General features: G+C 37.8%; 3 protein-coding genes and 2 long non-coding RNA genes across 5 annotated transcripts; 1 reads left to right on the top strand and 4 right to left on the bottom strand.

The window, feature by feature from the left end:
• Positions 1–2,991: 2,991 nt before the first annotated feature.
• Positions 2,992–4,519, bottom strand: LOC118877763 (uncharacterized). Its single transcript, XR_005014471.3, has 3 exons — positions 4,360–4,519; positions 3,223–3,361; positions 2,992–3,155 (listed from the first exon to the last, which is right to left on the bottom strand). It is a non-coding gene; the product is annotated as an uncharacterized lncRNA (long non-coding RNA).
• An 8,011-nt stretch (positions 4,520–12,530) lies between these two features.
• LOC108011663 (uncharacterized) lies at positions 12,531–18,367 on the top strand. Its single transcript, XM_017076860.4, has 2 exons — positions 12,531–12,966; positions 17,776–18,367. The coding sequence occupies exons 1-2, from the start codon at positions 12,766–12,768 to the stop codon at positions 17,917–17,919; spliced, it is 345 nt and encodes a 114-aa protein (XP_016932349.1). The 5' UTR covers positions 12,531–12,765; the 3' UTR covers positions 17,920–18,367.
• LOC118878153 (E3 ubiquitin-protein ligase TM129) lies at positions 17,989–19,800 on the bottom strand. Its single transcript, XM_036819806.3, has 2 exons — positions 19,069–19,800; positions 17,989–19,014 (listed from the first exon to the last, which is right to left on the bottom strand). The coding sequence occupies exons 1-2, from the start codon at positions 19,699–19,701 to the stop codon at positions 18,421–18,423; spliced, it is 1,227 nt and encodes a 408-aa protein (XP_036675701.2). The 5' UTR covers positions 19,702–19,800; the 3' UTR covers positions 17,989–18,420.
• A 2,329-nt stretch (positions 19,801–22,129) lies between these two features.
• Positions 22,130–24,069, bottom strand: tub (interleukin 1 receptor associated kinase 4 tube). Its single transcript, XM_017076767.4, has 2 exons — positions 23,474–24,069; positions 22,130–23,418 (listed from the first exon to the last, which is right to left on the bottom strand). The coding sequence occupies exons 1-2, from the start codon at positions 23,925–23,927 to the stop codon at positions 22,511–22,513; spliced, it is 1,362 nt and encodes a 453-aa protein (XP_016932256.3). The 5' UTR covers positions 23,928–24,069; the 3' UTR covers positions 22,130–22,510.
• A 586-nt stretch (positions 24,070–24,655) lies between these two features.
• On the bottom strand, positions 24,656–25,249 carry LOC136117062 (uncharacterized). Its single transcript, XR_010654278.2, has 3 exons — positions 25,189–25,249; positions 24,991–25,131; positions 24,656–24,931 (listed from the first exon to the last, which is right to left on the bottom strand). It is a non-coding gene; the product is annotated as an uncharacterized lncRNA (long non-coding RNA).
• Between the last annotated feature and the right edge of the window lie 57 nt (positions 25,250–25,306).

Raw genomic sequence — 25,306 nt, 5'->3', positions numbered from 1 at the left:
CACCACAATTTTTGTAGTGTATGGGACTTCACATATGCTTGTGGCTAGGAGTAAGATTGGACAAAAAGCCATACGAGCCTTTTGCGTCTGGTTCAATTGCTTAGTGTTAGCCCAAATGGTGGGGAACAAGAAAGTATTTTTAAGCCTGGTGAGTCTACGCGATTTAAGATAATGAACCCACAAAATAAAGTTTTGTTTTCCTAGGAGTATCTTTCCTTGCATCAGTATACTGCAATACCGTTCATGGCCATTTTGGCGGTGAATCATAGCCTTAAGATTCGTCATTAGTGCTTATTCATCCAGTGATTTTTATACCCGTTGCTCGCACAGTAAAAGGGTATGTTGTGTGGGGGGAATAGTTTGTAACAGGTAGAAGGATGCGCCGACCCCATAAAGTATATATATTCTTGATCAGCATCACTAGCCAAGTCGATCTAGCCATGTCCGTCTGTCCGTGTGAACGATGTGATCTCGGAAACTCTAAAAGCTAAAGAGTTAAGATTTCAGATTTAGATTCCCTATCTTCGTACGCAGCGCAAGTTTGTTACGCGAATATGCCACACCCACAAGCCGCAAAACTGTGGCTCCTACAGTTTAAGTGTTAGAAAAACTGGTAAGTGTAAAATGTATTGTTCTCGTCAATACCTATGGATTTGCCTAAAAAATGTTGACACACACACTCTTACGTTCACAAACTGAAAAATCGTCCATTTGAAACTGGCAAAGGTAGAGATTTGGGATTTCAAATCTATATTCCTTAACTTGACACGCAGCGCAAGTTTGTTACGCTAATGTGGGACGCCCACGAACCGCCCAAAACTGTAACACCAAAGATGATATAAACTATTTTATAGTCTTTGGTAGCAACCACAGTTTTAATGCTAAAGTAAAAAATTGAATTGAAATGTATTATTCTCGTCAATACCTATCGATTGATTGAGCTCCAGAAGTGGTTCTGATGGGGGTCACTATCGGAGAGCGCCAGCTGCACGCGATTTCAATAAAAGGTAATGTTGACGGCAAAAAGATTTAAGCGTTATGGGCGTTTGAGGACGTCAAAGTGGGCACTTTTTTATATAAATTGAATAAAATTGAGTCAATACTATTGACGAAACCAGTTAACATTTTTTCTAACGCCGCAGTCTTGGGCGGTTTGTGGCGTCGAAGTGGGTGTGGCATGTTAGCGTTACAAACTTGCGCTGCGTACAACGATAAGGAATTTAAATCTGAAATCTCAACTCACTAGCTCTTATAGTTTCCGAGGTCTCAGAGTCTGCTCAGAACAGACGGACACGGCTAGATCGACTCGGCTAGTGATCCTGAATATTTTTACTTTATAGGGTCGGAATCGCTTCCTTCTACCTGCAACATACTTACCTTATAGTCCACTAGTAACGGGTATAAAAAGTGACAAAAATGAACTTGGTAAAATGCCCTTTGACTAAAGACGTACAAATCTTATACAACGAGGGTTTTTCAGAGTTGAAGTTAAAGGTTCAAAGTAGAATTTTAGCTATACACTGGTTCTGTGCTATTAATGGATATTTATGGATTATGCCTAAAAATACAACATTTTATACCTTGACCACGATTTTCTTAAAACTGTGACGTTATTGAAGAAAAAAACCGTTCTCAACGTTGATTTTACTTACGTTGTAGGTGGGAAAGGTCTTTATTAAGTTAAACTCGCGGAGCAGGACCAATTTTTTCTTTACTTGTATGCCTCTCAGCAACTTAAGTTAAGAAGTTAATTTGCAGCGCCGCAGCTCACTTCGTTAACTTCCCGATAGTATAAAGAGTGGAGTTCGGCCTGTCACTTTCATTTTTTCTCCGTCTTCCCCTCACGTCCCTCTTCCACGACATAAAAGCCGAGATTACTTTTGACTCGGAATACTAAAATCGACATCGTTTTCGTCTCGATATCGAGAAGAAAAAGTGAGAAGACAAAATTCTCAATCAAAGAAAAACCGTTCCCGGTTTGTTTCGTTCTTAATTTTTCTGGGTGTCTTAGGGTAAAATCCTTTCAGATTTTGTAGCGTTTAATCTTGGTCTTTTTGACGTCCCGTGTTATTGAACACTTATGTTTGATTATAAGTTGTTGATAACCTACGTTCTTTTCACCTTACTGAAAACATTAAACCGTTCCAGCACCTCCTTTACGCGTGTCGATTTCTGCGCACTTCATTTTATTCACTTCTGCACATTTTACAAGAGTCGGAGTATATGAACTTCGAAAGCTCTTCGAAAATGTTCATAGAGAATGTTTTTTTTATTTTTGATCTCCCCAATTTGTTTATAATCAACAAGAAGATATCAAGATTGCTGCTTTCCAATAAATGAGATCGAGAATAAGGTGTTCTAAATAAATAAGTCAAAAACACTTTAACCTTGATTTCATGAACACTTGTACTTGAAAAAGTGATTCTCAGTGTATATAATTTTGATTTTTTAAGTCAAACGACTATTCATATTACCTTTCGAGATTGATAGCTACCAACCCTGCAAGCATTTTCTATCGCGGAAGGCACTATTAAGCTACTTCTAGAAGATAAAAACGATCGTCCGCGATATCGCATTCGGATCGCGGAAGTGACCCATTTCGGGTAGAAATGTGCCACTTCGGCGGCACTTCTCGAAGTCACTTCTGCGTTACTTTTGGAAGTGTCGCCGAAGTCACTCCTGGAAGTGTCGCCGAAGTGACTCCGAGAAGGGCCGCCGAAGTGGTACATTTCTTCCCGACGGGAGTCTCTTCCGCGATCCGAATGCGATATCGCCGAAGTAACTTCTGGAAGTGTCGCCGAAGTCACTCCTAGAAGTGTCGCCGAAGTGGCACATTTCTTTCCGACGGGAGTCACTTCCGCGATCCGAATGCGATATCGCCGAAGTAACTTCTGGAAGTGTCGCAGTCACATATGGAAGTCACTCAAAAGTGACTTTACATATGTATGTTTGTAGAAGATACCTAGAAGAGTCTTTCCCAATTGGAAAATCTTGAATGAAAACGTATTTTATTATACTTTCAATATTTTGCATTTATTTTTTTTATAAAGGCATTGTCCGCTTGAATACACGTTGCCTGGCATGTAGGAAATTTTGCTGAACAATGTTATTTAGGTCCAGCTCCGTCGACATAAGAAATTTATTAATAACCATTTCTAAAAGAAACAGAAACAAAAATTTTCTTTTGTTCAGTTAAAGTAAAAATAAACTAGAAGACATTACCTTTTACAATGAAATATGTTGAGAATCGTTGGATGCTGGGTTTCTCCGCAGTTACACGCCAAGTAATGTCCACAACTAGCTTGTCCGTAAATAGCTTTAAATAATCGTACACCTCACGATAAGCACGTAATTATGCACCCTTTGTTGAGGGGGACATTTAAATGAGTTAAGCAATTAAAAACATTTAGAAAAAAACAAAGCTATATTTTTAAAACGCACAAATTTGATACAAAGCTGCACTGTAAACAGACAAATCGCGCAACGAAATGACGCTCGGACGAAAAATAAGAGCGTGGGTCAAAAGGAAGACCAAACAAATTTTCAGAAAAAAAAGGGGTAACGGATAAACACCGCCACCTCTTTTTATGGCTTGTTTTTTTCCACTAATTTTGTTTTTGTAAAATGTGTACTATCGTCTTTCTATCGTCCGGAAGTGACTTAGAAGTTACTTCTACGCGATACAAGTATATTTTGTTTTTGTAAAATGTGTACTATCGTCTTTCTATCGCGAAGAAGTTACTAAGAAGTGACTTGTGGACGACAGGCGATAGAAAAATCGGACTTTTGCTTGCAGGGAAGCTAACTTATTTTGTTTACTTAATCATTTACTGGGGCACTTAACGTGATAACCATTGATTTAAAGCAGTGGTCGGCACACACATACCATCAGAAGTTTGCCTTGCATTAGTGTGAGTGTAACAAACACGAAGTTTGCGCGCGGCGTGCTGAAGCGAGACGTTTCTCTGCTTTGCACTGAGATCCTCTGCCGCAGCAACAAAAAAGCGAGCCGAAGTTGAGAAAAAAATGACCCGAAGACCCATGCCGAAGTCACACGAACATGTACGTTATACGTGAGCGAGCAGAGGATGGGCAGAGCACTTCCCTATGCTCACTAGATAGGCCGCTGCCGACCACTGATTTAAAGGTAGAACGAAAAATTAACATTAGAATTCAGTTTCTAAGTTAAGTTTTAGTTAAGTCCTTTTTTCGGCATTATGGATAATAATCCATTTCAGTTTTTCGGCTCTTTCACATTCTATAAAGTATATTTGAATTCCAGATTTTAAGTCAAGTTTTAGTTTAATCCTTTTTTCGGCATTATGGATAACAATCCATTTAAGTTTTTTTAAGTTTTACCTAGCTTTTTACTATGACGATTGTTGGCAACCATGTTGAGCAATAATGAATTGTGAAACTTTTCATTGAATGAATAGTTACGTCGAAAGGTTTTCAGAACCGTCGTCTATACCGCAAAGACAGGGTATTGCCCTGTTAGGGAACTGACCGAAGTAAACGCTTCAAAAAGCGATCTAATCATTTATAATTGCTAGCAAGTTTTGTATTTGTTTTGTCTATTTGCGCTTATCATCGAGGGCACAGGTAAGATATGTGTGCATTTGGTAGAGACGCTAAAATTCTATGAGCTAGCAACATTCCGCAGCATCGACTTTCGCATGCCCTTTGAGTGACTAATTGATTTTTTATGCTTATGTGAAAGACTAAATATCCAATTATAACCAATTAAACGTTTCAGAAAAGCCAAATTGATGAATGTGGGCGGACCTAGCATCATAGCCAGATGATTATCTTTGTCATTGAATAGGTTGAGTAAATGTATATAAACTAACACACATCGCTTACTCTGCAAGGGAGGAAAATTTAATACCCGTGATCTGTGATGCCGCTTTAGCTTTTGGCTGTTTTTATGAAGTTAATTGTTATACCGATTACTGGTGTAGTGAATGTGTAATATGTATTCCTTGGGTTTTCGATCCTATAAAATGTTATGTTCTTGACCGGGATCACTAGCCGGGTCGATCTTGTCATGACTCTCTGTGGGTCTGTCTGTCTATGTCAACGCTATTATCTCGGAAACCTTAAGAGCCAGAGAGTTGGCATTAAGCATAGATTTCTAGAGGTTCATGTGCAGCGCAATTTTATTATACCGATGTGACACCCCCACGTAACGCCCACAAGCGCCCATACTGCCAAAATCCCTCTGACTCCCGCATTTTGTTTCGTCTATCAAATGCTTACACTTGCAATTTATCAAATCAGACCATTTGTTAAAAAGTTATGAGGAATTAAAGTTATTATCGCTAGGTGGCGCCAACAATTTTAAAGATTGATGATTGACATTCAGTATCCTTTTTTGGTCCCACAAATTTTATTTTTTTATATATTTCTGTTGAGCAATAAACAATCAAAAAATAATTGAAATCTGAACATTTGTTAAAGGGTAATGATCCATGTTCGCCTTTAGGTGGAGTTAGTCCAAAAACCGTAAACAGTCACTTTGGCGCACACATTTTTAAGCTGCACACAAAAAAACAATGTAAAATCAACATAATAAAGTTATAATTGATTATTCTTAAAAATTGTCATGCATCTTGTTGTTTTATTTTTTATGTCATTGAACGGACGGAACTCCACAGTACAAAAACCATCTAAATTTGTGGAAGAGATGTTTCTATATTATATATAATGAAAGCGTCACCTTTGGAAGATTACTGGAGCATGCACTCAGAAAAAAATCAAGTATTTCGTGCTTGAACCTAGTACTTTCGGTGTCAAAACTTCGCCAAGCAAAATACTACTTTCGAGCACGAAGTTTCAAGACCGAAAATACTAGATCTAAGAACCTTTCAGTCTTCAATCAAGTATGAATAATTCTGAAATCAAGTCATATTTGGACTAAAAACAAGAACGATTTAATAATAAAGTAAGAAAGTTGCAGGCATGGTTTAAGGACGAATAATTCTTAAATCAATATATAAATATAATGAAATTAAAATGAGTTTTTATTTTATGCTAGTAAGAGAAATAAGTATTGGAAACTGAAACGAAATAAACGAGATATATATAAATAATGTTAATATTTTAAGTTTACTTACGACTTGCCGCTCACGGGCATTAACACTGCCTAATTTATGCGCCTTATATACCGAGTACTTTCAGAATAAATAGTTATGAATTATTAGAGTTGGCAGACATTAAAATTCCAAAAAGTGCTTAATATGAGAAGTTTTTGAGCACGAACGTTCTTAAATGTTAGGCATGCAATTTTGTTTTTAAGTCAAGTACTTGTTTTTAGCACGGTGTTTTTCCCTGAGTGTGGGTCCCAGTTCTCAATTGTTCTAATGTCGGATAACTGTAGTCCAGACTCTTGTGCAATAGAGTGCATACAGCAAACGCTGTTTTTCGAAGATAATTGACCGAGAAAATCTCTGTAGCGATCGGAGGGAGCTGATAGTCAAACGAAATAGAATCTTGAAAAGATGTCCTCTAATTTTTCGTCACTTTCTATTTCAATCATCAACTTATCCGCTCCCTTTGCACAAAAATTAAGGAGTAAATTTGTCGCAACTCACTTCGTAAACTTCCCGATAATTTTAAGACAAGTCTATCCCTCCACCCAATCTCTTTTTTTACCTCTTCCTCCCACGCCCCTCTTTAATAACATCAAAACCGGATTGCATTTGACTCGGAATACTAAAATCGACATCGCTTTCGTCTCGATATCGAAAAGAAAAAGTGAGAAGACAAAGTTCTTAAACTGAGAAGAACAGATTCAGTTTTTTCTTCTTTCTTAATTTTTTTTACTCTACGAGTAAGAAATAAATAATTGGTCATGAGCGGGAATGGAACGTCTAAACCCCATGCCCGTGCACCGAGTACGATGCGCTAACACTTAGATTCGCGCCTACATTTTTTAATCATGCGGCAGAATGCTTTTTTAAGATGAGACAAAAGTTTTTTCTTTTAACATTTTTAAAAAGTGTCAAAGTGATCCCATAATAGGCTTAGTTTGATGACCATCGTATCAGAGATTTATTGACAAACAACAGTACCACATGGACACCTAAATTGGGGCACATTGATGACAATTTTTTTAGGGAGTTTGAATGGAATATTTTCTAACAGTTCTGGTTTTACGAAACCTTTTAAACATTTGGATAAAAAAATACAAATAATTTTATGACACCCTTGAAGCACGGTTCGCTGCTTAATATGTGGAAAGCTTGCGTATGAATGTAAGTATGTAACGAACAGCTGGATAGCGGATGGGCACCGATTGTGGGAGTTCTGGATGCGTAATAGCGGAATAGCGTTAAAACGGAAAACATACTAGTCGGCATAGGTATTTTGACGAAACAAAAGTTTATACAATAACTTGAACTTACTTAATGTTCATATTGGCATTAAGGGAAAGCTAATTTAAATTCCGTTTGAATGATACGAGACTTTACTTAAACCATTTAGTCGGATGTGAAAAAAGTACAATACTTTTTCTTCGGGAACAAAAAATCGGTTGATGCAATCAAAAAATTGTATGTAAGAAAAAGAGAAAAATATTGGCGTATAAAATAACGCCAAACATTTTCCCAAAATAAAAAAAAAATTCACTAAGAGATTTTTTGATAAATTCTTTTTGCAGTTACTAGTTATTTTGTTTTCAAGCCTAGGGAAAAAGGTCAAACCGAAGACTTTTAGAAAAATTCGACATTTTCAAAAAGTTCTAAATGAGTTAAGAAACTAACTTCTCATGGTAATTAAAGCTGCTCATAAAAAGTTCGATTCATTTTTAAAATTCGAATGGTTTCATAGTTTTCAACTGAAAAATCATTTTTTGCTAAAAAGTATTATTCTTTGTACTGGTACCTTTGAAATTTGACTGCTTTATAAATATTTATTTATTTCTGTAAATAATTTTTAGTTTTCTAAAAATCGTAAAGCTCTTAACATATAACGCTTCCACAGAAACGACCTGCAAGGGTATAGAAACTTCAGCTTGCCGAAGCTAGCTTCCCTTCATGCTTTATTGGACATTTTTTGTAATTATAACATACGTTTTTTATACCCAGCTTTATTTTAAAATCAAAATATTTTCACTAAATTTTGTTTGATAGTTAAACACATTTTTAGTTTTATTTAAAATTTATTGAAAAGCAAAGTCTTAAATTACTTATAATAAATAATTATAATTTAAAATAATCAAGTGAAGCAACATTATGTGTATGTGTGTATGTTTGTATGACTGCTTGCTACAGGGTCATCCTGCGAAAGGGCTTCTTCATAGTCTTAAATATTTCTAAAACACACTTGGTCATGACTCGCATCTTCCATGAGGTCTTGATCAGTTATGGTACAAAATCGATACTAAGAATTAAAAGTAAAGGAGGTATGTTACATAAAACAAAATAAAACCGTTTGGGACCTACATATGTAAGTCAGAAACCATGCCGTCACTTTCAAGAATTTGTAAACAGTTTACAAGTCTATACCAATCTTTCCCGACGATAATAAAGTCTAACCTTCAAAAGAAATGCTGAAAAAAAAAAAATTTCGAATTATAAAGGTAATGCCCATCAGGCAACCATTGATTTTTGCATCGTCTAGTGAAATAACTGGTGAAATCTCATTGTTTACATTAAGTGAAACTGCATTGGAAAAACTGTCTATGTATGTTTTTCAATTTTTTTTGGAAGTCTGCGCTCCGGTGCGATGTAAATAAATGGGTATAACCAAAAATCTGAAGTCTTAAGTTATTTTAGATATTTTTTTCCTGGATAATCTATCATTTCTACAAAATGAACTCTTTAAGTGAAACTCTAAAAATATATTTTGACATAATGATGTTGGCCTTCCTTCGAGATCTGAATCATGTAATCAAGAAAAAGGCTCCTTGAAAATATTGTCTTATTCATTAAATAACTGGTTTGAAGGTTGTTTGTATGTTGGAATACTTCTATTTTTAACAGGGTTTGTTTCAGAGAATTGTGTGGGTTTACATATATCGGTTAACATGTGGCTTAAAGTTATGAAAGTTCATAAACTCTTGGTTAAATTTAGGAAGTTTACATTTATATATGTTATATGTCAAATGATCATTTCTCTTCTTCTCCGGTGTATTGCGTTTTTTATTTTTTTATTTCAGAACTACGAAAGACCTGTGATAACAATCGGGCTACCATATCATATAGCTGCCATAGAAATGATCGCCAAGTTAATGTAATGTAATGACATGAAAGGAAGCTAATTCAGAATGAAGAAAAAAATGTGATAAAAATCGGCCTACTACATTATAAAGCTTCCATTGGAAGGATCGCCAAATAATGTAAGAACAAGAAAGGAACCTTACTTCGGGAAGCCAAAGTTTATACACCCTTGCAGGTCGCTCCGGTGGGAGCATTGTATCTAAAGAGCTTTCCGATTTTAGGAAAACTTAAAACTAATTACATAAATACAAGTATGAAGATAATGTTTCATTTCAATTGAAATCGAAATATAAAGGTGCTTGTAACATTTTGACAATAGTTATCCGATCGTCCCTTTGACAACTATATGATAAAGTCGTCTGATTTCTTTTATTCGAAATTCTGAAATATTCAAAGAATTATATTCCCAAGAGTAGAAGTTAATATGTTAACGAACACCAAAGCTACATTTTTACAGAGACTAGATTGCGTGGAAATGGAAAGACGGACGAACAGACGGACATGGCTAGATCGACTCGTCTAGTGATACTGATCAAGAATATATATACTTTATGGAGTCGGAAGCTTCCTTCCACCTGTTACATACTTTAAGACGAATTTAGTATACTATAATTAACTTCTACACGTATCAACTAAAAAACAGCAAGGGCCTACAAATAGTACTAAAGGGCATAGAGCCTGATGTAACACAAAGAATCACTCATATATACATGTACTATATGGGGTCGAAAAAGTCTCCTTCACTGCGCTGCAAACTTCTGACTGAAATCATTATAAGGGTATAACAAAAACTGCGAATTTCGGCGGATCACTTGGAATTCGAAATGTTCACTATGGCTGGATTACCTATTATTATATAATATCATATATTATTTTTGAAGATCGAAGAGACTACCTTGTACAGTGGTATCATGATAAAGTTTTAACCCGCCAATTTTACGTACTCGGATTTTCGGTTCTTTTACTATCTTCTAGTGCTATGCAATACTAAGTGAGCGATCTTTCTGCTCTTTTTGGCGCATGTGAATGCACAGTAGTGAAGGTGGCACCTTAGCGTTAACTTGTGCTGCGTATGAAGCTAAGAAATCATAATCTTTGCTATTATGGTTTCCAAGATATATACTTTCACACGGACAGACGAACAGACGAACATGGCAAAATCGACTTGGCTAGTTATCCTGATCAAGAACAAATATACTTTATGTGGTCGGAAACGGTGCCTTCTACCTGTTACATACTTTCCCTTAATACAACATACCCTTTTACTCTAAGAGTAACGGATACAACTAGTGACGATCGCACCTTTAACATACAAACGACGAAAATATATTTTATATTTTAAATTCAATGTGCCTACATAAGCAAAAAAGCGTGCCGAATGAGAAAAATGTAGAAAATGATGGCTTTTCGATTTTTAGCCATTTCTAGCATTTTTCCCGCTAAACTAGCTCGCCTTTTAAAAGTTGTAAAGCAAATGTTTTTCAGCTCAATCGGTTTAATACGACGAAAACTTTCCCAGGACCGTTACAAAAAAACAAGGAAGAACGCTATAGTCGAGTACCTCGACTATCAGATAACCGTTACTCAGCTAAAGGGACCAAAGGGAAATGGAGATATGCAAGCGTAAAGTGAGATTAAAATGCGCCACCTACCGGCGGTAGACAGATTTAAGCGTTATGGGCGTTAGAGTAGGCGTGGCAATTATTTTTTTTATCAATCGATAGGTTGGACGAGACCAATACATTTCAGTTAAAATTTTTTATCTAGCATGAAAAATGTGGGCGTCACAGGTTTTCGCGGTTTGTGGGCGTTAAAGTGGGCGTGGCAAACTTTTTTTTTATTCTAGCATCAAAACTTTAGGAGCCACAGTTTTGGGCGGGTTGTGGGCGTTAGAGTGGGCGTGGCACTCTGCTGAAACAAACTTGCGCTGCGTAAGAAGCTCAGGAATCTGAACGCCAAATCTCAATAGCCTTGCTCTTATAGTTTCCGAGATCTCAGCGTTCATACGGACAGACGGACATGGCTAGATCGACTCGGCTAGTGATCCTGATCAAGAATATATATACTTTATGGGGTTGGAAACGCTTCCTTCTGCCTGTTACAACTTTCCGACGAATCTAGTATACCTTTTTACTCTACGAGTAACGGGTATAATAAAGCATGCCGACAAACGGATATCTAATAGTGCGTTCGACTATAGCGTTTTTTCTTGTTTATATTAATATGGACTGATATTCCAATTTGTTAACCTTTTTTTAACAACTATTGAGTAATTAATATCTTTCAGTTATGTATGAAACAAATTTTTGTTTTGATATATGGGCATATCCGCCAAATGGTCAACCAGGACCGAAACAAAACAATCTTCATAATCATCGTATTTTTTGCGTATTTTCATAAATAAATGGCCATATTTTCATAATACAGTGGAACCATAGCATATTTTATTTGTTTACTTGAAGAAATTTCACTAAGCTACTTCTAAAGGCATTTTTATGTTTAATTATTTCGCAAGGAAAGCAAAGTTTGCACCTTTTCTACCAAATGGCTTAATTGCAATCTAATAAGAAGATAAAAACGCAAAGAGCGAGAAAAAATGTTCAATTAACTGTTAATAAAACCACATGGAAAAATCGTACGTTCGGGACCGGTACTTAATTCAATTAAAAAAAACCAAATGCAGATATTTCCTTGGGAACACACTCGATAGAAAGCTACATGAATCCATTTTTTAAGTAAAGTTATTGCTTTAAAATTGTCCGTCCCAATTCGCAGATTTTTGCATTTTACTAGACTAAGCCCAAGTCGACTTCCATTTTGCGTACGTTCGCGACCGCATGTTTTTTGCCAATATTATAAAAATGATAGCTCAATAAACCCCATCATTTACACTTAGCAAAGAGCTGATATCGAATAGCACAAAAAAGATTCAGAAAACGTTTATTTTCTTTTTTTTATTTGCACTAAGTGCGTACGAACGTACGTTCGCGACATTCTAATGGCGTTTACCTCTTATTTCCAAGAAGCCAATTTTTTTTTAATATTCGGACCCAAAAAACGTTGAAATATAGACTCAGAACAAAATTTGAGTTGCAAGGTAAACGGCAGCTACAAGCTTCTAAGACATTTTACCTGAATAAGGGCTACATTAAAAACTTAAAGCTGCGTGACATGTTTTTAATGAATATATTTACTGTCGTAGTAGTAGCTCAAGGTTTTGTTAAGTTTTTTCTCACTGTGCGCCACTGTGCGTCGTCAACGCCGGCGTTGAGTAGCTTGGTTGGTAGCAGCAGCGTCGGGAACTTGGCAGCAGTCGCACACCAAACGCTCCACGGGAACTACGAGTGCCGGTCTGAATCCGCATCTCGGACTCTGATCGCCACGAACGCAATCACAACAAAAGCCATCTGAGTCAGTAGAAGTGCGAGTTCGGCTATCTTGTGTTAGCCGTTATCAACAGCAATATCGTACACACCAGCAGCAACAGTTAAAAAACAGAGGTCGCAGCCGAACTCAATTGATTTGCCACAGCACCTCTGCCGCGATGACAGCCGCCCACGAGCCGACGATCCACTACCTGGACAGTGTTCTCAGCGAGGAGGAAAAACGGTGCGATTACAATCACCAGTGGCGCAACATCTCAATCTCCCGATCTGGACGCTTCCGTTCGAAGAGCAAGAAGCGGGACACGGTCGACGGCAAGCTCTTCTCTGCAGGATTGGGATCTCCAAGGGACAACGAAAAGGTGCGGTCCTTTCGCCTATTGCGCATTTTAATTATCGCTTCGGTGAATTTTATAAAGCCTATAATGCGAGAAATGCACATTGTAAATATCAGCGACTGGCAATATGCACTGATGGTTTGGTTAATGTGTAGGTCTTAACAACAAAAAGAATTCCGTCGTGAACCGTCTGCATGTGAAGCCAATACCCACTCTAAAGCCCATAAATCACTAAATTTTAGTGCAATTTTTATTTTTCTTGATTTGTCAATATCTATCGGCTTGCCAAAAGTGGTTTATATCGAACCATTACTCAATGAGTTAAATTAGTAAGCTGAGTAACAAGTATATGACAGTCTAGGCACTCCCTTTGTTTAAATTTTTGTTTACTTTTAAATTTTACTTAAAAAATTTTTTTTTTATATAAGAAAGAACATTTCTTTATTAAAACCTTAGGCTATGAACAAAATAAGATTAAATTTCAAGTAATTGTAATCGATTTTTCTTATCGTGCCGAAATGTCTTTACAATAATGTTATTAATTTTGTTAGTGAGATTACTTTGACTAAAAAGGTGGGCAAAAATTAAAAAACCTTTTTAATTTATATATGTTTCATCAGTGCCAGAGCAACAATTTGTGCAATACCAAGTCTGATAAATCAAACAAACACACTTCTTAACGAGGTAAAGGGCCGTGACTATCGCACCTTCAACATACTAAACTTCTGATATCAAATTTTTATACATTCGACTAAATAGGTGCACTTCCATAAATTTACACAAATCATTTTAGGAAGACGTACACAGTATTTCAAAGTACCTTTCCAACGTACATTAGTTACCTTCGTACGGCTATTTATAGTTGTTTTCCCACCAAACTAGCGAGATTTTCCAAATGTGGAATAACTAAAGTTTCTTATATTTAGCTGTTTAACATCATCTTTAATTTCAAGGACCATCAAACAACTTTTGGGGACAAACTAACAATCCAAATAAAATTTTTATTTTAAAAAGTTTCCCAAAATATTTGTTTGCGTATAACTAGAACGAAGCATCGGATTGTAACAAATGAGGAGTCATTCGACGCGTATTTGGACTCAGAATACAACAAGACAATTAATTTTTTTAATCTTGTTACGCAATCCTTTTAGTTTACGTTACGATTGGACCATCACAGTAGATGTTCATTTTTTTCGTGTATATATAGTAGTCGCCTTTGCCCACTCTCCTGGTGCGCTTCGTCACTACGTGGACTGCCGTCCACAGTGGTATATACAAGTATAAAGCAGCTGTTCTTGGTGCTTTGAGTATTTTTCTTTTTAGTTATCAAAAACCATAAATTTTTGTTGATTTTTGAGAACAAAAATTTGAACAACCTTACTTGTTCAATTAAAACCCAGATTTGAAGCAGGCCCTACAACTTTTGAAAGTGAAAAAATATTGGTTTACGCCAGAAACTGTAGTATTTAACTCCGCTGGAATTTTATCATCGAACTTTTTGAGGAACATGAGCTATAGATGTCAGCAACCTTCTGCTTTTAAGCGTTTGAAAAATATCAATTTATTTGAAAAATGCCATTCAACCCTACACTTCCTTAACTTTCTTCATCGCCACTTTAGGCTATAAAAAAAACAGAAAGCAGCTGTAACGAAAGACCCTTGTAAATTAGTCTATTATATTAAATAGGTACCCCATTTTAAAAAGATTAAGGTTTTGAGAGGACAGTAACAAAAAATAATTATTTGTGTACTTTGCCCTTAAATAAGAAATTTTGCAAAGATTTATATGTAAGAACAACTCAAGTGAGGATAAGATTAGATTATAGGCCGATTTTTTATTTTTTTGCGTTTCAAATGATTTGTGCTGAAAACATTGTCAAGTTAAAGATGTTAACGAAAAATACACCATAAATTAATAAAAAGTGTCGTATAATTTTGAAATAGCTGTACAACTTTAACACCTAGACCCCTTTTTTGTATGAGTTTGTTTTTTAAAGGCCTTTATTGGATCATAAACAAGTTTAAAACGAAAACAAAACCAGCCTCAACACAAAAACATCAGAGTTTTGTGAAAGATCCATGTATTATCAAGGGTATCATAGAAATCTCTTTCGAATTTTTATTGATGCTTACGTAGTACGTAATACGTACATTGCCCTCAAACTCACCTGTTTTTTCAGAGCTTAATTTTGAATTTTCTTTCTAAGACCGAACCGACCAAAAAACAGTTCTCTCTTAAAATATTTTTCTTTTACTGGAGTAACGCGATTGCGACAAGCAACACACAACTTTTAAGGATATGGTGCGATATGCAATATTCTCGGCATGTAGATAAACACATAAAAATTTCGTAAAGGCAACTAATTAATAAAATCTGACCCAACTTGTAAACATATAGGTAATAACCAAAAAAATAGTTTATTTATAAATATAGACAATTTACACTCTACAATTTAAAATTTTATGTTAAGAAAAACAACAAAACACATGGAGAAAAAAATAGTTTGGTACGATTTAAATGGGGTGTTACTATTTTTCTTCAAAAAATAAAACAATACAACAATACAATAAATAATTGTATAGTTTTGTAAACATTTTAGTTTCTGTTTACTTCAATCACATTCCAAAAAATAAAACAACAAAACACATTAAAATTTTTGGAAAGAGTGAATTTATTTTACATTTATTTATTTAAAATTTAAAATTTAAAAGCACTTCTAGTCATAAAATTTGATATCAGAACAATTGTAAGTTGTAGGTGCTATAGTTACGACCCCTTACCTTGTTAGGAGGTGTTTTATTTAATATTACATAGAAAGGATTGCAATATAAATTTAAAACAAGAAAGAAAGCTTATTTTTCGAACATTCTTATGGCAGCTATATGGTGAAGTCGTCCGATTTGACTTAAATTTTATTTGAAACACTAAACTTTATATGTAAAAAAAACGCCGAAGCTATAATTTTTTTACATTTCCTAAAAACGATTTTTTATCATTCTTATGGGAGTTGTCCGATCCGGCTCGTTCCGACTCGCAATAAAAAAACATATATTCTTGATCAGGATCACTAGCCGAGACGATCTAACCATGTCCGTCTGTCCGTATAAACGCTGAGATCTCGGAATCTATAGAAGCTACCCGGTTGGGATTTGGCATGTACATAGATGCAAGTTTATTTCAGCAGGTTGCCACGGATACTCTAACGCAAATAACAGCATCGACTATAGCGTTCTTTCCTGTTTTAATTTTTTTAAAGCCGGAAGGCTCGATATATACATTTCCCTACACGAACACCACGCAAGGGTATGTAAACGTCGGCTTGCCAAAGCTAGCTTCCTTTCATAAATTGTTTAACATAATTATATACGGGCGGTTTGTGGGCGTTAGAGTGGGAGTGACACCCTGTTGAAATACCCTTGCTATGCGCAAGATTCTCTAGAATCTTCACACTGTTTAGTTTTAATAGTTTCCGTGATATCAGCGTTCAATCGAACTGACGGACATTTTTAGATCGACTCAGCTACATTATTGGGTCGGAAACGCTTCCTTCTGCCAGTAACATATTTTCCGACGAATATAATATACCATATTACTCTACAAGTAATGGGTATACATACGATAATAGTCAATTTTTTGGCCTTTAAAACGTAGGGTTTTTTAACATTTGTTTCCAACGCCTTCGTTTATATTTCAACCGCTTCAAAGGCTTTGATCTACGCCAATGTACAGCTTTACAAAAAGCAATGTAACTAGTGATGAAATATAGTTATGAGTCATTTATGCTTAGTAAAGAATAATTTATCGAAATAAATGCTCTTCGGTCTGGACAACCGAATAAACTAAGCTCACCCGGAGTGTTACTTTATGATTTCAAATTTTTTTTTATTCGGACGAATTTTTTATTGCTATTATAATAACTATCGGTTATAAATTTAGCAAATTCACGTTTTTTTAAGATACGTTTGATTTTAGTTGAATAATATAATAAAAATAATAATGCAAGGTTATATCAACTTCGGCTTACTAATGCTACAAGTCAGAAACCTTTGCAGAGGGTATAATGATTTCAGTCAGAAGTTTGCAACGCAGTGAACGAAACGTTTGCGACCCCATTAAGTATATATAGTCTTGATCAGCATCCCTACACGAGTCGATCTAGCCATGTCCGTCTGTCCGCTTCTACGCAAACTAGTCTCTTAGTTTTGAAGCTACCCGGATGACCCCTTTCCAAAACTCTTATTTTTATTGCCGGTAGTACGAGCCGGATCAGACAACTATATCTTATAGCTCCCATAGGAATAATCAAAAACTAGTTTTTTAAATTTAAAAAAATTTGAATTTCGGAGTTTTTTGACAAATTAACCTTAACTTTTGGGAATATCATTCTTTAAATATTTAAGAATTTCAAATAAAATTTAAGTCAAATCGGACGACTTCAACATATAGCTGCCATAGGAACGATCGAATAATTAATGTCAAAATAATACATAGACCGTTAAATTTATTTTTCGGTAAACATACACATTTAGTAATTTGAAATGGAACATTATCTTAAAGTTTTTATAATTGGTTTTAAGTTTTCCAAAAATTTGAAAGCTCTATATATAGCAAGGGTATAGAAACATCAGCGTGCCGAAGCTAGCGTCCTTTCTTGTTTCTTAACTCAATTCGTCTATGTCTTTCGGCATGGCAAAAAATGTGTATATAGCACCATCGGTTTATAAGTTGAATTGGTTATCTGCGTAACGGGTAACAACTTAGAGTTCCCACTTGTTAAAAATTTAAAGTTTTCTTGTGACAGACTCTAACCAGCCTAAAATCTTTTTCTTTAGGTCTCATGTCGCAGTCCGCCCAACGGATGTTCCAAGCCTGCAGCCCCTGCAACGACAGGATCGATAACGACGCCAGCTACCCAAGCGAGAAGTCAACGTGACCAAGTGCAGAGCTATAAAAGTTTTTATGAAACGAATTTATAAATAGTGGCATTGTCAAGCCGACGGCTATATTTCCTGGGTATTTCCTTTATAATGAACACATTTATCATGTATATAGGTATAGCATGACGCTTTATTTTATCAGATTGAAAAGATAAGAAAGAGAAAGAAAAGGGAAAAGACAGAGGACTTATTGCACTACGGGTGGGGTACGCAGCTCAGGGAAGACAAGTTACACTTCTCGTAGCTTGATTCATTTTATCTTGATTAGAAGTTCAGTAAGGCATTTTTCGCACATGATCACTTATTATCTCTTTGCGTAGATGAAATAAACTTAAGTAAAATTATTATATACTGCATTCTAGCTTGCTTAGATTGTTAAAGTATTAAAACGTGATAATCGCACTAATTAATATGCATATTTTTAAGCTTAATGTAATGAAAGTTATTATATTTAAATCAGACCAATAAAGAACCAGGTTCGATTAAAGAGTCGTTTAATTGTAAATTTAATTGAATTGAATTAAATTTAACAGTCGGAAATCACGTAATGTTATCAGCCACATCTTCGGGTCTGTAATACTGAGTGGCTCTCGGGTCGGTTGTGGGTGTGATAAAGCTGACATCCAGTACACAAAACTTGGCTCGGCACATGGGGCAGGTGCACTTCTGCTCCAACCACACCTCGCGATCCACGTCGGTTTGGCGGGCGGCGAACCACCGGGCCAGGCATTCCACGCACCACATGGGGCGGCAGTAGCAGTTAGAGCAGCACGCCCCTTCTGCAAGGGGAGCACCATCCCGGTCCAAGTCCGCGCATTGTTTTTGGATCTTGGTGTTTGGTTCGTTTAGCATGCAGGCGAAACACTTATCCGTAGTGGCGTCCGCCGGAAATATGGGATTTAGAGCAACTTGCGTCTTGAACACGTCCACAAAGCGATCGATTACATTTCGGTGGAACTGGATGTTGGAGGGAATGGCTATGGGCCGCCGCACGCGGTCCTCCAGGTTCCTAAACTCTAAGGCATTAATTCGTATGTGGAAGTCGCTCACACCCTGTCTCATCGGTCGCACGATGATGCTTATCATCTGCAGAGTGTCGTTCTGGTCGTGATGGGGTATGTTGTAGGTCTCCGCCTGCAAACAAAAAATATTTTAGCGACACCGATTAGGGAATCGCCCTTAACTGACCTTAGCTACGCTGAGCGACGTATTGCTCTGATGAGCAAAGTGGACATTGTACATGGTGGTTTTGATTATCCAGTTCTGGGTGGCAATCACAGTGCTTATAGAGTTTAGCTTCTTTTTGTAAATTTCCGGTCGCCGGAACTCGATGCCAATGTCGCTTGCAACTGCACTATAGCTGCCTGGCGAGTTGGAGTACTTGGAGAGGGCCTTACTGATCGGGTGCCGGCGCCAGTTCTGCTGATGCCAGTTGAAGATGAGAGCGGGCACGGCCAGAACAGCCAGTACACTGAACCGCTGGGCGGTCTTCCACGTAAGCGTCTTGAAGGCCACCGCTTCCTGGGGCATCGGGAAATCTGGATCGAGATCAGAGTCTTCCAGGGGCTCCTGCGTGGCGAAGACGGAGAACTTCAGTCTGTGGATAAGAAAGTAGGAGAACGGCAGGCAGGAGTGCACGAAGAGGTTTAGCGATGTGCGTCGCAGGTGGTAGCCCACAAAGTCTAGATACTCCTCGCCAAGAAACCGAGCGAACAACTGCTCAATGGTGAAGCCTAGGCGCTGAAACTCCTCTGGGGGGTAGATGATGACCATGCACAGCAGAAAGTAGAAGAGATTAAACAATAGTTCCGACTCGTCCATGTTGCGAATAATTTTGGATTCTTGACAAAACAAAACAACAAAAGATTTGCCCGTTTGTTGTTATTCAGCTACACAGACCACCGATTATCGATAGTTTAGTGCATCCGCAAGCATCGATGACTTGGAACCATTCGATTGGCTACTTATCAAATTTCGAAATCATGTGTTCCCAGTCAGAAATGGAATAATCTTTTTCCAAAGAATGCCTATGTTCCAGTTTTCACTTCCGAAATACTTAAACGGATTAATATTACCCTATTCCCAGACTCACTTTAGAAATAAGTGTACGGACTAAAATTTCCCTCTATTCTTACTCTGTTAACTTCCGAAAAACTCTTACGGAAACTTTCCGCAAAGCATTCAGCGGTCGGCTTTAAGTTTGCCAGCATGATAAATAATTGTTTAAAAATATTTTTATCAAATTTCTTGATGTTTATTGTTCATTTGTAAGTGCATCATCAAAATTTGAACTAATATTTGATTAACTATTTTGTGGTAGCGCCTCAAAATCGAGTAAATTGTAACGTTTACAATTTTTTCAAAATAAAACATGTTCTTGTTTGTTTTACTTTGATAGAAAAGATTACACCAGCTTACAGCCAAAAAAAGTTAAGCTTTAAAATTGCGTTTTATAGACAAATTTGGACTTCCTTTACACACTGATGCTACTCAAACAATTTTCCAAATAATCAAACTTAAGATACTTGCGAGAAACAATTTTTTTAGTTCATCGTATTAAAGAGCTGACATCTCAGAGTCCAATTATCCAACCGTTTGCCAATTGACAGTACCTTAAAGTAAAAAGATATACGAGGACATATAATATTTTGAAATCGCACTCCCATGATCGAAGTTATTTGCTAGAGAAGTATACGAAATTTAAATTTACTAGCTTTTTTCGTAATAGCTAGTTATACCCGTTACTCGTAGAGTAAAAGGGTATACTAGATTCGTCGGAAAGTATGTAACAGGCAGAAGGAAGCGTTTCCGACCCCATAAAGTATATATATTCTTGATCAGGATCACTAGCCGAGTCAATCTAGCCATGTCCGTCTGTCCGTGTGTCCGTCTGTCTGTCCGTCCGGATGAATGCTGAGATCTCGGACTATGAGAGCTAGGCTATTGAGATTTGGCGTGCAGATTCCTGAGCTTCTTACGCAGCGCAAGTTTGTTTCAGTAGAGTGCCACGCCGATTCTAACGCCCACAAACCGCCCAAAACTGTGGCTCCTACAGTTATGATGCTAGAATAAAAATTTTTACTGAAATGTAATGTTCTCATCAATACCTATCGATTGGCTATTGAGATTTGGCGTGCAGATTCCTGAGCTTCTTACGCAGCGCAAGTTTGTTTCAGCAATGTGCCACGCCCACTCTTACGCCCACAAACCGCCCAAAACTGTGGCTCCTACAGTTTTGATGCTAGAATAAAAATGTTAACATAGTTGTATTCTTCTCATCAATACCTATCGATTGACCCAAAAAAAAGTTTGCCACGCCCACTTTAACGCCCACGAACCGCGAAAACCTGTGACGCCCACAATTTTCATGCTAGATAAAAAATTTTAACTGAAATGCATTGGTCTCGTCAATACCTATCGATTGATCCAAAAAAAATTTGCCACTCTAACGCCCATAACGCTTAATTCTGTATACCGCCGGTAGGTGGCGCATTTTAATCTCGCTTTGCTGCTTGCATATCTCCATTTTCCTTTGGTCCCTTTAGCTGAGTAACGGGTATCTGATAGTCGAGGTACTCGACTATAGCGTTCTTCCTTGTTTTAATTTAGTTTTACTAGCATACAAAAATTGTATAAATTAGTTTGAGCAAGTGATTCAAAATAAGTGTGTCCTCCAAATGCTAAGTCCGACTTTGCAAAAATCAGTGGTTGGTTTAGTAAAAGTATTCAATTTCAATACATGACATTTTTCCTCGTTTTGCTATGATGCTGCCGTCAAATTTTTCACGTTGGTTAAATGAAATTTGCAATTGCAAGTTGCTCCCACAAATAATAAAAAAATGTCATTGTATTCCGTGCCGACCGCTGCATTAGAAGGAAAATAGTGTAATGGTATCTCCCGTTCTGGAGAATATCCTCTGTGGCAAACAATGTGCCACAATTTCAAGATTAAAACAAATCAACCGTAGGTCAACCTTCAAGTCAAAGTACCCTGAGAGTTATGTTGAGCTGATTTTTCAAAAAATGTATTTTAGAGCACCTCCGACAACAACACGATTTGGGATCCTTTTTTCCATAGCTTTAGGTCTTATGTTTTGGGCTGGGGAACCATGACTCGAATTTTCTCACTTTTCAGTAATACCTTGTTTTCTGCTGAACCAATGCATGTCCTTTAGTTCATCGGAACACAGCAGATTTCCAGTTCTGCAGCTATTTGTAGTTGAATTAACCATAGGAATCTACACATAAATAACGCAGTCCATGAAAACTATTTATTGTTAAAGTATGTATATACTATAAAATTAAAGAGTATTTTGTAAGTTATACAAAATTTTGTAGAATTTGTTATTTGGTTACATTTATATGGCTTTCTCGCAACGGATACATGTCATGCACTGTGTACTCGTGATATGGACAACGAAACAACAGTAATTCGAAAGCTTGCCCTGAATCTTAGATTCTAGTAGGCCCTTACACATTATGCATCATTTAATTAGGTCCACATCTAATGCCGAAATCGACAAACAAAAAAAGACATGTGTGTGGGTTAGACAAACATAACTTAAGCTTAGGTGGCAAACGGAATGTCTCGCTCATGGAAATTATACTTCGTGACGGACGTAGATTTTATCTACTGTTGCAGTTCACTTAGGTTTGGAATATTGCAAGCGTAGTCGTCATTTGAAGTCGAGCTGGAGTCGTTGGTCAGCTCGAAGCTGTTATCACCGCTGGTGCCAGTGACCGTTGTCAGGCTGGAGTCATTGTTGGAGTTATGCTGCTCTGAGTTGCTTAGGTTGGGCAAAGAGGCATCCGCGTACTCTACATCCCCTTCTCCATCATCATCGTTGCTCAAACTGCTGGTGGTGCTGCTGCTGTCTGGGCACGAGGTCTCCCCATTGTCATTTGTTATATTCAAAGCGCTTATCATTGGTAAATTGTTTAAGTTCGCTGGTGGCGTTGTAGACTTAGCAGCTTTCTCTGGACCATGAGTTGTGTGAGGACTTACTTCTGCCGAATTGTCAATTAAAAGCGTGATTCGTGGTATGTTTGGCGGTAAATTGGAGCTAGCTGCGTTCCGTGGGTTATCCAAAAATGTTGTGGTTGAGTCATTAGAGCTAGCCATGAGTATGGACAGATTGGGGATGTTTTGCGGGCGCGGCTGCAGCACCGGTTCCTGCATTTGTTCGCTGGGATTGAGAATTGTCAGATTGGGTAAGTTCGGAGTGGTCAACGTCGAGGATCCAGTGCTGGTTCGGGCAGCGGAGCCAGGGATTGCAGTGGCTCTTGGAGGGCGTCGAGGTGGGGCTACAGGAGGGGTATCCCCAAATGGCTGTGGCACACTCTTGTCCCTAGCCACCATGTTCTTATCAAAAATGTCCAGGTTTAGGCCAACACTGCCCTGAGCAACCGCCTCAAGAGCTGTAGTACTTGGTTGGAAGCTGGGACTCAGGCCGTCGTTGTCCACATCCATGTCCTCATCCAACAGCTCCAGGCTAATGATAGCTCCGGGACCGTCCACCGGGCGCGCAGGTTTGGATTCTAAGGCAGCCAGAAAATACAGTTTTCGTTTAAGGGGAAATACAGACTTAATTACCATTTAGGAAGTCCTCTGCCACAAAGTCCGCAGCGCTGAAGAGCTCAGCCTGCACCAGCAGTTGGAGCAGCACCCCTACTGTTGGACGTTCGTTGAGCTTGCCCGAGGTTTTCCACTCGTCGATCATCATCTGGGACTTGCTCTGGTCCGGCGACAGTCGGTTTGCGGCCTCGTCAATCTGGAACACGTCCTGCGCAGTATACTTAAATCCTTTTTTGATGGCCACCGGAAAGTTTAGACATCCGGCGGCGCTGCAAGCCTGCACATCTATGCTCTTGGGTATGATCGACATAAGCTTGCGCCAGCAAGCGTTTTCGTCCAGAATTTTGGCCAGCCGGTAGATATCTTTGTCCTCAACGCGTCGCAGCTCCGTGCCGCGGGAGTACTTCGAAGAACTGCTCCCGTTCACCTGCACGCCCATTTCGCAGCCATTCCAGCCGTTCGCCTTGGCCATGTTGCTCACCTAACTACCAGTTCTATTTGTGGGAGTGCGTGTGGCTTGGGCGGGTCAAGAGTTCAATTTTCAAGATGTGCGTTATAAAAACATGTTTGCATCTAGTCTTGGCTTTTACTGATACCGCAGTGTGCAGTATGACCTTGTTGAGCTCTAAAATGATACTTTATTTTTCTTATAACATTGGGGATGTTCCTGAAACTGGGCTTATAGCCCAATTCCACTAAACACATCCATTAGACTAATAGAGCATATTTACCTTGCGCCATCCAACGAATAGTTGTAGTTGGTATAATGTCCATCTAATTGCCATCCAACATTTTCCAGATTTTCTATAGACCTTCTGCAGTCCTTATTACATACAAAGGCATGTCCCGAAAAATACGATTTTATTGGTTTTAGATTGCCCCAATAGAATATAAGCGGAGAGTACTTGAGTAGACCGAGGAAAGACTTCGATGACAGGAGGGGAAAAACATCGATGTTGTTGAAGAAAACACATACTATGCATAATGTAATATTTTGTAGTACTCAGTACCCAGTATTACTAGTATTCAGATCGAAAAACAGCTCACTAGTCAAAAATTCGTATGCTTTCAGTGGGACCGACGTTTTCAGAGCTAACCCGCAATGCATCTAGCATGGTCTTACTGTCAATCAGCTGGATTTGTTGACAAAAAGCAAACAAAGCAATTGGAGAAATGTAAAGAAGACGAATCTGCTGGTGTATAAAAATAATTAAAATGTTCAACGAATGTTTTTATATATGTAAATTAGTAATTATCAGCTTTCTTATCGTCCCATAGAAGCTTTGTCAGTTTCATCTCCACCTTGGCACCATTCAGCTCAGCTTCGATTCCCAATGTGCCGATATGAGGCATAAACATAAATGGGCTTAACACTTATCGCATCACCCTGGACGGGACTCCAATAAAGTTCTCCCACATGATGGTGCTGGAGTCCAGCGACTCCCCAACGGAGAGCTTGTGTTACTGATGGTTTTGCTAAAAAGATGTTTATATTTGTACTACGGAACTAAATTATTTGGCCAGAACCTACATACTTTGCGAGGACACGTCCGGAAAGAAGTTCATGCAGGGAGCTGAGTTCCACTCGACATGCTCCTTCTTACTAAACCTCTCTAGTGGACCTCCTCCAGCACGTCCACTCTTCTGCTACTTTCCGCTGGGAATTCCAAGCCAGCCTGAACATTATTAAACATAATTTCTATATATTGTATATGTCTAAAAGTATTTGATACCGCAAAATTATAATTTATAATCTTTGTCCATGACCTCCGGTATCTCCTCCCAGGTTGGCTTCATAAGGACAGCATCGAGTACATGTGGATTAAGTTCCACGGCCTTCCACAGTTTGTA

The sequence above is a fragment of the Drosophila suzukii genome, chromosome 3 (assembly GCF_043229965.1).
Source record: "Drosophila suzukii chromosome 3, CBGP_Dsuzu_IsoJpt1.0, whole genome shotgun sequence".
NCBI lineage: Eukaryota > Metazoa > Arthropoda > Insecta > Diptera > Drosophilidae > Drosophila > Drosophila suzukii.
The sequence above is the reverse complement of the archived record's forward strand: the minus strand, read 5'-3'. Positions and strand labels throughout refer to the sequence as shown.

Bases quoted from the DNA above. Each gene is read 5' to 3' on its own strand.
- LOC108011663 (XM_017076860.4), top strand. From the start codon at position 12,766: ATGACAGCCGCCCACGAGCCGACGATCCACTACCTGGACAGTGTTCTC. The intron at 12,967-17,775 runs GTGCGGTCCTTT...CTTTTTCTTTAG, and splicing joins CTCCAAGGGACAACGAAAAG to GTCTCATGTCGCAGTCCGCC.
- LOC118878153 (XM_036819806.3), bottom strand. From the start codon at position 19,701: ATGGACGAGTCGGAACTATTGTTTAATCTCTTCTACTTTCTGCTGTGC. The intron at 19,015-19,068 runs GTCAGTTAAGGG...TTTTGTTTGCAG, and splicing joins CGTCGCTCAGCGTAGCTAAG to GCGGAGACCTACAACATACC.
- tub (XM_017076767.4), bottom strand. From the start codon at position 23,927: ATGGCCAAGGCGAACGGCTGGAATGGCTGCGAAATGGGCGTGCAGGTG. The intron at 23,419-23,473 runs GTAATTAAGTCT...TGGCTGCCTTAG, and splicing joins GGCAGAGGACTTCCTAAATG to AATCCAAACCTGCGCGCCCG.